The sequence below is a fragment of the Urocitellus parryii genome, chromosome 5 (assembly GCF_045843805.1).
Source record: "Urocitellus parryii isolate mUroPar1 chromosome 5, mUroPar1.hap1, whole genome shotgun sequence".
NCBI classification, from domain to species: Eukaryota; Metazoa; Chordata; class Mammalia; order Rodentia; family Sciuridae; genus Urocitellus; species Urocitellus parryii.
The window spans coordinates 117989776-118003659 of record NC_135535.1 but is presented as its reverse complement, the minus strand read 5'-3'; the positions used below and the strand labels follow the sequence as shown (position 1 = coordinate 118003659).

Sequence of the window (13884 nt, the reverse complement as noted above, 5' to 3'; positions counted from 1 at the left end):
AACACCTAAAGGGAACTCTTTTCATAGGTTCAGTTTTTTTCTTATTCCATAAGTAATATCAAATACAAGAAATGTAGAAAAAAGAAAAACTATATAGGATGTGTTCAGGAAACTCACCATTTGTACAACAGATTCCCTTAAACGTGTTTCTTCTTCAGTCATAAGAGTCAATTCTTTGCAGACCATAGCAGCCAGCCCCACATCTAAGCATTCTGGATCTGCTGCCATCTTGAAAATGAGCTCCTCATGTGAAAAGACACAATGACGCCTTAGCCGGCGGTAATGATTTACACACTGACGTCCAATAGGCAACTAAAAACAAGAGATTTCCAAATTAATTACTTACTTATAACATATTCCAGTATGGAATCATTACTTATCCTTCAAATCTTCCTTTTTAACATAAATAAGACAGAATAAAAATCCCATCTAAGAGGGGATTATAAATAAGCATGCTATGAACCAGTTAGAATTTCAAAGGCCCATCCCACAGAAAATTTCCATAATTTGAGATGCTAAACTTTGGATCTAACATGCTAATTTTCTTCTTATTGTGTACATCAAGAAGCAGGGTTCCAAACAACAGTAAATGTTAGCGAGGATATGAGGATATGAAAAGGCGCACTCATACATTGCTTGTGGGAATGTAAATGGGTACAACCAATCTGGAAAGCAGTATAGAGGTTCCTTAGAAAACTTGGAATGGAACCACCATTAGACCCTGCTATCCCATTCTTCTTAAAAACAGCATACTACAATGACGCAGTCACTTCAATGTTTATAGCTGTACAATCACCATAGCTAAACTGAAGAACCAACCTAGATGTTCTTCAATAAATGAATGGATAAAGAAACTGTGGTATATATACACAATATATCACTCAGCATAAAAAGAGAATAAGATTATGGCATTTGCAGGTAAATGGATGAAGTTGGAGAATATCATGCTAAGCGAAGTAAGCCAATCCCAAAAAACCAAAGGCCAAATGTTTTCTCTGGTAAGTGGATGCTAATCCACAATGGGGGTTGTAGAGGGGTGGGGGGAACTTTGGGCCAAGGGGAGGGAGGGAAATGGAGGGGGTATGCGGGTAAGAAAGATTGTGGAATGAGACAAACATCATTACTCTAGGTACATGTATGACTGCGCACGTGGTGTGATTCTACATCGTCTTCAACCAGAAAAATAAAAAGTTGTGCTCCATTTGTGTGTAATGAATTGAAAGGCTTTCTGCTGTCATATGTAACTGATTAGAACTAATAAAAAATAAAGTTAAAAAAAGAAGCAGGGTTCCTTGGCATATAAATGAAGCAGCAAACTCTATTAGACCAGTGTAACATGGCTACTCTGATAAGAAAATTAAAGTATTATAAAAATAAGTAAAGAACTGTAAAATTTCAGGCCATAAAGGATTAGATGCCCTAGAACAAAAAGAACAGATGCAATTAGAAGAAAAAAAGAGAAATGGAAAGAAAAAGGGGGTAAGTACTATAAAGCATTCCACACTAACTTTTTATATTTTTGTAAGAAAAAAAAAAACAATAGTTTAAATTTTTGCATTTCTAGAAATCCTTTTAAAAACGACCAGCCTATTCAAGAAAGTGAAATTCAAATTCAAGAAAGTGAAATAATGAGATTAAATACTTTGTTTCCATAATAATGAAATAAATGGCTAAAAGAACAATTTTCATAAATCAAATACTAAGTTTATAGCTCAGCAGAAAAGCGTGGCCTTAACATGCTGGAGGATCTGGGTTAGAACCCCAGCACCACAAAACAAAGAACCACAACAACAAAAAATACACTCTTTAAGGTAATTTCTGCAAATTTCTACAATGATCAAGGTATAAATCAAATTATGATACGAGCCACACACTGCACCATGCACCTGCACACCCACTCTAACTTCAACCTCTTTCTTATAGCTAAAAATTGTTCTGTTTGTATTTTAAAACTATAATATAAAAGAAAGAAAATAAGAAATAGAATCTTTAAAAACCTTTTCAAATTCTCTTCCTTTTTGAGAAAGGCAGAGAGGAATCAGGGAACTCAAAGAGCATGAGGTTATCTCTGAATCAGGCATGCTTTTCAAAGAAACAATCACTTCCAAAAATATGTATTTTTAATGTATGATTAGGAGTCATATTGTCTATTAAAAACATACAACTCTTTCATGTCTTCATTCTTAAATGTTTACTTTTTAAACATTTCTCACACAGCTAAAATACAAGAGCAAATAGGGAAAAAAACAACCTATGAAGACTAGGGATGTAGCTCAGTGGTATAGTGCTTGTCTAGCATGCATAAGGCCCTGGGCTCAATCCCCAGTATAGAAAAAAACAAAAATTAAAAAATTAAAACTGGAGATTTCAGTTCTTAATTATTATAAGGAATTCACATAAAATAGAACTGCAGCTTATAAAAATTAGTCTCACTGCCTTATTCCAGAGATAAACCTATTTTAACTTTTCATTGTATCACTATCTTCTTCTAAAGAGTATTAAGGACCCTCACCCACAACATTTGACCTGCTTGAGATTATTCAATGAATTATTAGCACATTACATATCAGGTAAAAAATTTAGGCCCAGTGAAATTAAGAGCTACTCAAGATCAAATTCAGTTACAGTAAGCATGTTAAAGGCAGAAACAATCCCTAACTCTTGAATCATCCTGCTTCCTACCATACACCTAGCCAAGTACCAGGTGAATAAAAAACAGGCAATAAATATTAGTTGAATTTTTTAAAACAAATAAAGCTCAAGCTCAAGGCAAAACCTAAATTTAGTCTTGTTCACGCTAAATTATGCTGTTTCCAAAGCACAATAAGAAGTTTAAAATTACTGAACTTAAATACAACTGTTCACAAGGTAGGCATGATGTACACACGTATAGTCCTAGGTACTCTAGAGGCTGAAGCTTGATTGAGCCCAGGAACTTGAGGACAATCTGGGCAACAGAGCAAGATCCTGTCTCAAAACCAAATTAAAGCCAGGCATGTTGTCGCACACCTGTAATCCCAGCAGCCAAGGTGCTAAGGAATTCAATGAGACCCTGTCTCTAAATATAATACAAAAAAGGGCTGGGGATATGGCTCAGTGATTGAATGCCCTGAGTATAATTCCCAGTACCCCCTACCCTCAAAAAGGAAAGAAATTTAAATAAATAAGACAAGACTGCTTTTATTTCATCTTATTCATTAGCCAAGAAAACAAAAATTCTCTATGGTTAATCATATAATTTAATAAATTAAGGTACCTACAGAAAATATAAGATCCACTATTACTTAATAATTTTCCCCATAACATTGAGAGGCATCAAAAAATAGCGTTACTAAAAGAAAAATGAAGTCAGGGAGTGAGTATTATAAATATGCAGTCTTTTCCAAATTGATATAATGTAACCATAACTAATTATGTTTTGATATCTATCTCATACAAAAGCAGAGCAACAATCACTGACATTGTCCTTTACAAATTTTAAGATTCCAAAGTGCTCAGATAAAGCAAAGTCTAAAGGAACCATATACTCCCTCAAAAAGGGCTCAGACTGTCCATTTAAAGTTCAACAGAATGGGGGAAAATAGTGAACAGAGGAGAAGTAAAAAATCATAAAATCTTCCAAATAATGTGATAGACTCTCTACTTTTAACTTTCTAAATTACAAGAGCCACTCCAGTTTCTACTGAAATAGTCACAGACCTTACTCAGAACCCAGTTAAGCAAATATGACAACTAAGCTACATTTTATAGGGGTGTTAGTGGACGTACAACAGCCACTTGCTATAGAACAGACCCAGTCAGCAGTACAGAAGTTCACAGCTTCAGCAAAGTTGTAGCCCTGGTTAAATCCAGAGTGATAGGCACGAGGAAATGTCACAACAAACTCGCCAGCACACTGATTGGTCCTGTACACCTAAATGCAAATTGAGAACAGGAATACAAAAATGAAAAAAAATAAAAAAATAAAACAACAAAAAGAAGACAGATTTTATCAGTCACATAGATCCAGAAGCACTTTCTAACCTAAAAATAATAAAGCATTATCTTAAGGCATATCAAAAATAAAATTAAAGTTTAAGAAAGAGCTAGAATTCTACCTTCTTAAAATAGTCACTGATAATACATTATAATTTATAAAAATTAGCAACCAAAAGAAACTGAAAATGTTACTCTCACTGAATGACTAGTCTTCTAACATAATAAACTTTTTATAATTAATAGAAATTTTTTTTATTCATCTATTATAAATACCATGAAAGCATGAAATTTTCTACTACCTTGAGATAAGTTTTGGGAAACTGATTAAGTTATACATTATAAAATAAGCCCCAAATTAGTCTTCCTGAATCTTACTTTGTTTTACAATACTATGGGTATCTTGAAAAGTTACAGATTCAATTAGAAATTTACTCTTCAGGGACAAAGTAATGTTAATCTACTTTTCTCATTAAAGTTATAACAAATATTTAATTTTATGTAACAAACATTTAATTTATATTTTATCAGGTTTTAGTAAGTTAATAATCATTTTTCAAAACAAGTTTAAAGGAGAAAAACTATTTAGAATATATTTTTACTTCATTATCTCATGTATTAAAAGCTGTTAAATCTTTACATAATAGCACTGGGGTTGTTGCTCAGTAGTAGAGTGCTAGCCTAGTGCATACAAGGCCCTGGGTTCAATCCTTAGCACCACATAAAAAATAAATTAATTAATTAAAAAGGTATTGACAACTACATCTAAAAAATAAATATTTAAAAAAATCTTTATATATAAAAAAACAAGGATAAGAATTAGTCACTAGAGCTAACACTTCAAATACCTATATCCTAGCTAAACAGGGATAATAAGAAAAAATAAGATTTTTGTTCAAACCAGGAAAAAAATGGTTTGCTGAAACCAAAGGCTGTTTGAATAAGTAGCTATATATAAAGTATGATTCATATCTTAAAATTTTCCTACTGGGTTGAGGATGAAGTTCAGTGGTGGCCTAGCACATGAGGCCTTAGGTTCAATCCCAAGCACCACAAAAAAATTAAAAATCAAAATAAAACACATCCCTTCTTACTCAAGTAAGTTGTTCCCTAATTTAGCTAGAAAACAACAGAATCTTTCACTTCCAGGTACAAAAAAAATGTGATTCTTTCCAATCAAGAGCTAAAATAACTTTAAAAATACTGAAGGGAGATACAAAAACTCACAGGTACACCATGCTCCATTAGCACATTGGGATTCATGATGGTGACTAACTGATGTAGGAGATCAGGCTGGGATTCAAATAACTCAGGTGCCAACTCCCTCATCACCTCCTCCAGTTGCTCTGCAGCATGAGATGGCACACCATACCATGTCTTTGGCTCCCCCCTAGCAAATGAAATAACTTGTTAGCCAGGTAGAGTATAGCTCCCAGGAAGTCAGGGCCTGAATCAACCCACTAAATTATAATCAACTATGTCTCATTCCATGGCCAGATTAAAGCCCTGAATCCTGACAAGCACCTCACAAATATGTTCTATTATTTGTAATAGGAAGTAGTGCAAGTATATGAATAGGTAGGTGCACTACCTCCTATCACCACTATTATAGGAACAACTCTAAGTACATGAATTTTTCAAAGGAGATCGGTAATAGTATCTTTGAACAGGAAAGACACTACATGAAAACCACTGTTCTAAATGATATTGACGAGCTATCTTAAATCACTAGTCCACTGGACATTCCTATTCTCCCCACAATGATCAAAATAAAAAGTCAATGGCTTCTAGAATAACTCTAGCAAGTTTAATTTATTTCTAGGTATTTCTTTAATTTTGTTGTCCAAAGAAAAAGCCAAGATTAGGAATTGTTGAAACATTGAATATGGTTGTCCATAAATCTATGGACCAAAAACTTGGCATCACTGAAACCCTAGACCACTACTCTCCCCCATAAAACTGAGATGATAAAAATATTTTGTTTATGATAGCCAATACAGCGACCCCTAGTCATATGATCATAGCGCACAAAAAAGTAGCTACTGCAATTAAGAAAATAAATTTTTAATTTTACTTACTCTTAATTAATTTAAGTAGCCACATGTGGCCAGCAGTTATCACACTATACAGCACAGAAATGGAATAAGAAAATCACTAGTTTTCCACTGTATTCTGTGATCTAAGTACTATCTTCTAAGTGAAGACAAAAATATCACATAGTTAAGATATCAAAATAGTAGGTAAGAAACTAAGTAAATAAATAAAAGCTGTGAGATACAAAAAAAAATTCATCAAATGAATTCAATGACTGCACATGTAACTTGGGCAATTTGAAGGAAAATGTTACTGTAAAGAAAAACATTATTTGAATATTTCAACTACTTAAGGTTAGTCATATCTTCAAATTATATTTGAACTATATATTTGAGCTTTAAACACCATATTTTGCCTATCAAGATATATTAAAACTGGGTTGGTGATATAGCTCAGAGATATGGGACTTGCCTAGCATGTATTAGGTCCTGGGTTTGATCTCCAGCACCACCAAAAAAAAAAAAAAAAAAAAAATATCAGTAATTTTCATGTATACCAAATAACCATCATTTCAGCTACAATTTTAGATTAAACTATGTGCACATACTTTACAAGGGGACAACCTGAGGCACCTCCCCCTTTCCTCCCCAATATGCTATCCTACTTTCCTACTTTGGGGTAGAAAATACTTTTGAAGTGAGTTTTCCCTAATATATTAACTACTATTATTAAATCTTAAAAAAAATAATAATTATCAGGGCTTGAGATAGAGTTGAATGGTAGAACATTGGTGCTCAGCTTGTGCATGGCCCTGGATTTGATCCCTAGCACATTTCTGCCTCAAAAAAAAAAAAAAATCACTAAGTACATATGCTATACTGAAGACCATACATACCAGTGCAAGTAGTTAATGGAATAACTCCAATGATCTTCAATGTGCCAACAAAAAGAAGAGAAACACATTCCTACATAGAGCCATGGCACCTTCATACCAGAAATGTCCACATTAATATGTGCAAGAACAGATTGCTCCAGGACAGGCATGTTATTCAAATTCCAACCACAAAGAGCATATTCCTTAAAAAAGAAAAAAGTTAAATGAAAAATCAGAAATGATGAGAGCTCAATAGAAATCTCAAGAGAATCTTTCCAAGAGAAAGTATGTTATAATATCTACCAAAAAATCTATGTTGTTATCTAACACTTGTAATTAATCTAGCTATATATTTAATCCTGTCTCCTTTTTAGGTACTATTTAGATTTCCCTTTATTTCAGATACCTTGTTTAAAAATATGAGTAAGGATTCAGTCTGCCATTAAAATAGCGTAAGATCCATTTTTATAGATCACTACTATATTTCTACTTTATCTCAAGCAACATAAGTTCCCAAATGTTTATATTGTATGTATTGAATGATGCTAGATACAGTGTAAAGACAAAACATAAGATACATAATCATGAATTTGTGGCAAAAACTGGGGGCCAATATGATGTAGAAAGTCACCACCATCATCCGTCACTACAGACTCATCTATAAATATTAGATGAATTATAACAGTAATAAAGAAACTTGATTCACGGTTAAATTTGAAAAAAAAAGGAGGGGGGGGGATTCCTAGTTTTAAAACCAGGTGAAACAATGCCAGAATGGAAAAGAAAGCTACTCTCAGAGTTTCTTGGGGGTTTCCAATGGGACATAACTGCATAACTGAGTTTCAAACACTAACCCCTGCATATAGAGACTTAGAATGCTTATCAACCTTATGCTGAGCAATTCTCAACAGTGAGGATGACAGGATCCATGAAGTCAAAGCATTTTCATAATATTATAAAATGATATTTGCTTTTTTCACTAAAATCCTTACAGCAATGTGTGAGCTTTCCAGAGAAACCATGGTATGTGACAAAATATTGAATGCAAAGGCAGAGATGAGATGATGTCCTTGTTGTTATTATTGAGGCACTTTATCCTCTGACCTTTTCTTTTTTTATTTTGAGACAGGGTCTCACTAAAACTCTTAAGTTAAATAGCCAATGAAAAAGCTAAAGAGTTAATGAGAAAACAAGATTTGAGGAAATGACTCATAAGACAGCACAAAGAAACTACAAAGTGTAGTTAAGAGTCATGAAGGACAGAATAATCAAGTTAACTAGGAACTCCAATAAAAAATAACAAGTTAGACATGGTGGCACACAACCTGTAATCCCAGTGGCTTGGGAGGCTGAGGCAGGAGGAGTGCAAGTCCAAAGCCAGCCTCACAACAGCAAGGCACTAAGCAACTCAATCTCTAAATAAAATACAAAATAGGGCAAGGGATGTGGCTCAGTGTTCAAGTGCCCATGAGTTCAATCTCTGGTACAAAAAAAAAAAGAAAAGGAACAACAAGGATCCCCCAACTTCGCCCTCCTTCAGCAGGAAGCATAGAAATGGAATGTAGAAAATTGGCCGTGGGGAAATGTAACAGTCCACTTTATGCTTTGAATATAGCCCTTGCTGCTATACAAAAATAAAAATATAACAGGGAGATACAATTTCTACCCAATAGGCTAAAATTAGGAAGAAGAAAAAAAGAATGAAAGATAAAAGGATTAACAGATACTACTCAATTTCTTTTTTTTTTTTTTTGGCGGGGGGGGGGGGGGCGGGGCCGTTGGTTAGTTAGACACCTGGTTGGCTGAAAAAAATAATCTAGTTAAAGACATGAGGTCTACATATAAAAAAGTTACAGGTCAAGACAATATATATTAAATTCCAAATGTAGACATAAGGGTAAATTATATAGTTCTTCGGGGGACAATAGTAGTCATCATGAGTTTGAATTACTGAGAAAACATCATGGAAAAGGAAGAACCTGAGTTGAGCTTTCAAGGATAGCTAAGATATGGAAATGGATTAAAGTGATAGGATTAAAGCAATTGTTCAGTGATACAGCACGTGTTAATCATGTATGAGTCCCTGGGTTCAAGCCATGGCACCAAAGACAACAAAAAAGATTTCAAGAAACATTCTAAGAGGCAGAGCTACAGGAATGTAAAAGTAAATTACAGAGAGAGAGAATATACTAGTCTGGCTGGTGAAGGGGCAAAGTGAAAGACTAATACTTAGAAATATAGAAAATAAGACTAGAAAGAAGGATTGATCTTAAATTTTGGACTAAAAAGCTCAGATTTCATCCTTTACTCAGTAGGAAAATTTCAAACATAAACAAAAGTAGAGTTCCATGGTAAATTCCCAACAGTCTTCTACACTAATATAGAACTTTTCCCAAATGATTCAAAAATGGCTCACAGTGCCCAGACTGTTTGTACAATATGGTTTATGCTGCATGCTGGCATTTCTTCCTTCTGGTAATCTGTAATTTCGGCACATGCTTGGCAAAGAAAGGGTGCTTATGTCACTAGCTACCAATAAAAACCTTGGGCACTAAGTCTCTAATGATTTTTCTTGGTAGAAAACACTTCACACTTGTTGCCACATTTTGATTCTGGAGTGATTAAACACTTTTTGGGGAGAGAGAAGGGGCAGTTCTAAGACTTGCATCCAGGGCCTCATATGCTAGATAAGTGCTCTATAACTGAACTACATCCCCAGCTTTTTAATTTCATTTTGAGACAGTCATGCCAATTAACCTAGGCTGGCCTTGAACTTGAGATCCTCTTAGCTCCTGCATTAGCCTCCTGAGTAGCTGGGATTGTAAGTGTATACTAACATACCCAGCCCCATGTACTGGGGATTGAACCCAGGGCACTCTACTACTGAGTTACACCCCTGGCCCTTTTATTTTGAGACAGGTTCTTGATAAGAAGCTGAAGCTGGCCTCGGACTTGCAATCCTTCTGCCTCAGCCTCCCAAGTAAACAGGATTACAGGTGTGCATTACTGCATCCAGCAGTACATTCTTTCAACAAGAGATAAAATTCTTAAATTACTACCAATTATAAAGGGAAAGAAAAAGTGGCAAGGACCAAAATAAAGAAAAATGAATGATCACCTCAATTCAGTTTTACATATCTCTGTGACAGGACTTCTCTATATATTACAATTTAAATATCTAGATTGAAAACCAACTTGCCTGGATATAGAAAGAAACATTTCAGGACCCATCAATAAATGTAATTTTTTAAAAATTATAAATCACTTTCTAGTTTTTACAACAGAAAAAGCTAGGCAAATTTTCAGCACAGTTAAAGCTTTAAGCTAATTATTTTGAAATGAAGAACTATATAGTTTTTAAAGATATTTTAAATTCATTGTTTTTAAAACTATGACTAACATTCAAAAATAAATAATAAAAAAATATAAATCCTACATACTTAATATTTTTAAAGAATATGTCCCTTAAAATTAGAGAAGGGGTGGGGTGTGGGGGCAGGAAAGATGACGGAACAAGATGGCCATCCATTACCCTAGGTACATGTATGACTGCACATCTGGTGTGATGCTACATCATGTACATTCAGAGAAATGAAAAGTTGTGCTCCATTTATGTACAATGAATTAAAATGCATTCATATACACCTAATTAGAACAAATAAATCCAAAGAAAGAAAAAGTTGTCCCAGAAGGATGGGGAAATTCGTGGATACTTTGATTGTACCTTTAAAAAAAAATTAGAGCAGAGTAGTTTTCTATGAAAAAACTACATCAGTTTGGGGCTAAGCACAAGTTTAGACAATACTATTTATACCTCTTCTTCTGGCAACATCTTTCTCCGACCATCTTTCACAGGAAATCCACTTCCAAAGTCTTTTGAGGAGATATCAGCTCCATACTCTACAATAACATCTTCTTCAATGCTGCTGACCAGGCGCCAGAATTCCTTTTCTACTAGTTCTGTAGGAACCATCTACAAAAGAAAACAAAGTTAAAAGATTATTAACCCACTGTAACTATAAATCTACTATAACATAATACACAGGCCAAGTGAACACAAACTCATAACTAAAACTTTCTCATTTCCCAAAACAGGAATGACTAGGGTCTTAGCTTTTCCCACAAAGAATGGGGAACTAAGAATAGGGAAAAGTTAAGAAAATTTGGATAGTCAGAAAAAACATAATGAACTTGAACAGTTTTTTTCTGAAAGAAGCTACTTCCCAAGAAAGATGAAATTGAACTAGGACATCAAGTAGGAAGAAGAAAATGAAAATGACAACAAAACTGAATTTTAACAGCTTCAGCAAAATGTTTTGATAGAAACTAAAAAACCCAAGATCCTCCAGGAAAAGCAGCAAACCCCATAATACAAGTAACTAAACAAAAGCAGTAATAACCAAATTGCTTCATATTTTTCTGTAAAGAATTTTTCACATGCACATTAAAACAGATTTCTTAGTAGAAGATGACAAACTGCCACATTAAGAGTTAAAAGTGCTGGGGTTGTGGCTCAGTGGTAACATGCTTGCCTGGCATACGTGAAGCAATGGGTTCGATACTCAGCACCACATACAAATAAATAAAATAAAGGTCTATCAACAACAACAAAAAATATATTAAAAAAATTAAAATAAACAGAATAGATGATAGGTCCCTAATTTCTCAAGATTTAGTGTTATCTCATCTTTTTTATTCTGCCCATTTCCCACACAATCTTAAAAGTAAAAAGCAAACCAAAAGCTTTAGACTCAGATAAATCTTTGTAACTCTCCAAACTAACCTACTGTTGCTACTCACATGGACTGGCATATTAAAATAATCAGACTTAAAATTATCTGCCATCTCTCCAAAGCTCTGAAGTGTATATTCTCGTACAGCTTGTTCAAATCCAAAGGCTTCTCGAGGTTTGTTACATTCCTGAAAAGGAAACAAAAATATATAAGATTAATTCACTTGAACCTCAACTGGAGAAAATATTAAAAACTCATAGATAGGGAAATGATCAAGGAAGGTAGTACCTAAATGAAACATATCCAATTAATCCTAGCCAGCAAAGCAAGTATCAGTTACTTGCAATTGGTATCATAAAATAATATTCTGGAACCTCAACTACATTTTCACAATCTTTCAGCAGGAAGGTGGTAATGAGATAGCTTTAGATTCTGAAGTTGGTGTTATCCTCTGCTACCACAACAAGCACCTGGGACTAACAACTTGGAATCAAGCCCAGGAATGCCTATCATTTTTAAAAGTATATATTTTTAGTTGTAGATGGACACAGTACCTTTATTTTATTTATATACAGTACTAAGAATCGAACCCAGTGCCTTACACATGCAAGGCAAGTGCTCTACCACTGAGCCACAAACCCTAGGCCCTGCCTATCATTCTTAGGATTCAGTGGATCTGGCCAAGGAGAAGAAAAATATTCACAGAGGAAGGAAAAGTTATGGATAATGAAATAACCAATAAGTAGTTAGGATATCTGGAGAATGATTTGTTCATAATATCAATCACCGTAACAAAACTTAAAATATTTATAGTAAAAATGCCATAGAATAGACATTATGATTGATGTATGTATATAGGTGACTCTATGACCAGTGTGATTCTGCAATCTGTACAATTAGAAAAATTATACCCCAATTCATACAAATGTATGAATTGCGAAGATCATTGTAATGTCATGTGTAGATAATAAAAAAAAAATAAAAATGCCTCTGAGTCTATTAACCTTGAACATAGTAACAAATAAATAATAATTCAAAGGCTATAAAAGATCTTTGAAGTACTTGGATATACCCAGCCAACTCCACTTTAATGCCCTACCATGACAATTTGTTAAAATAAGTAACAGACTATGTATTTCATAAAGACACCATTATTTTTTAATAAGAAAAATTTAGTACAATCAAATCAAAATCTGGACAAATAAAAAGGTATCATTCTTTATTTAACAGCATAAAAAGTGGATGTATGACACCTAAGCTCTAGAATTGCATGACTAATTACAGTTTTCATTTTTAAAAAATCTCATAGCTTTTATTCATTTTTATTCCAGCAATATGAATAATCTGAGAAGAAATCTCATTCAACTGTAGCAATAAGTAGGATTACTTAAGGAATAGTCAGAAAAAGAAAATCTGAGAGCAAGCTGCCACAACAAAGCTGTTACATTCCCATTTAACAGAGCTCTTCTCAAAATCGACAAAAATTTTTTACTGAAGAACAAACAGAGTAGGACAAGCTTTCCAGGAATTTTACATATGTATATATGTATGCATTACTGTTTTTAGTTTTAAAAGGGCCCAAAAAGGTTAGGCTTGTACCTCAGCAACACACTTAGGACACCTCCAGTCTCCTTTGGGTACATCAGGTAGTGGTGGAATTAGACAAAATGTATGATAGCTGTCATCACATCCATCACACAAAAGCAATTTATCCTCATTGTTTCCTCGACCACAAAACATACAAACATAGAGATCAACCTGTTAAAATAAATAAATGAAATAAAAGTCTATTTTCTATAATAAAGAATTGTATATTTTTACCAGGAGCTCCATAGTTAAAACACAATAATGTACTCTAAAAAGTAAATGTAGCTCAAGTCCTGCATATCTATTTCAAATTATTTAAATGGCTCTTCATAAAACTGCCTAAATTTCCCTCCAGAGCTTCTACGAGCAAATTAATAAAAGCATATCAAGTTGTTAAAATTAAAAAAAACCTACAAATCTAGGATATATAAAAATTAACTTTTATTTTTTAAAAAATGTCAGTTTTCCTACATATAAATATACTTTGGTAGAGAACAAATATTGAGAACTGCTTATAATAATACATCTAGGTAATTTACAAGTATTCTTGGTATCTGCCAGGAATTGACTCCAGGATCTACACCCCCACCCAGTCCCAGGGATACCAAACTCCACAAATACTCAAGACCCTTCTATAAAACAGCTTAGTATTTGCATATCTATGCATATTCTCCCTTATAC

The 13884-nt window shown here is 33.8% G+C and overlaps 1 protein-coding gene across 1 annotated transcript in view; it reads right to left on the bottom strand.

Moving 5' to 3' along the window:
- The window catches only part of Kdm5a (lysine demethylase 5A), an 86128-nt gene that overhangs the window by 49856 nt on the left and 22388 nt on the right, over nt 1-13884 (bottom strand). Inside the window, exons 8-14 of the mRNA XM_026410953.2 lie at nt 13216-13374; nt 11684-11803; nt 10698-10856; nt 6905-7086; nt 5203-5365; nt 3794-3913; nt 118-312 (exon numbers count right to left, since the gene is read on the bottom strand). Coding sequence (XP_026266738.2) covers nt 118-312; nt 3794-3913; nt 5203-5365; nt 6905-7086; nt 10698-10856; nt 11684-11803; nt 13216-13374 — 1098 coding nt within the window. The remainder of the gene's footprint in view (nt 1-117; nt 313-3793; nt 3914-5202; nt 5366-6904; nt 7087-10697; nt 10857-11683; nt 11804-13215; nt 13375-13884) is intronic.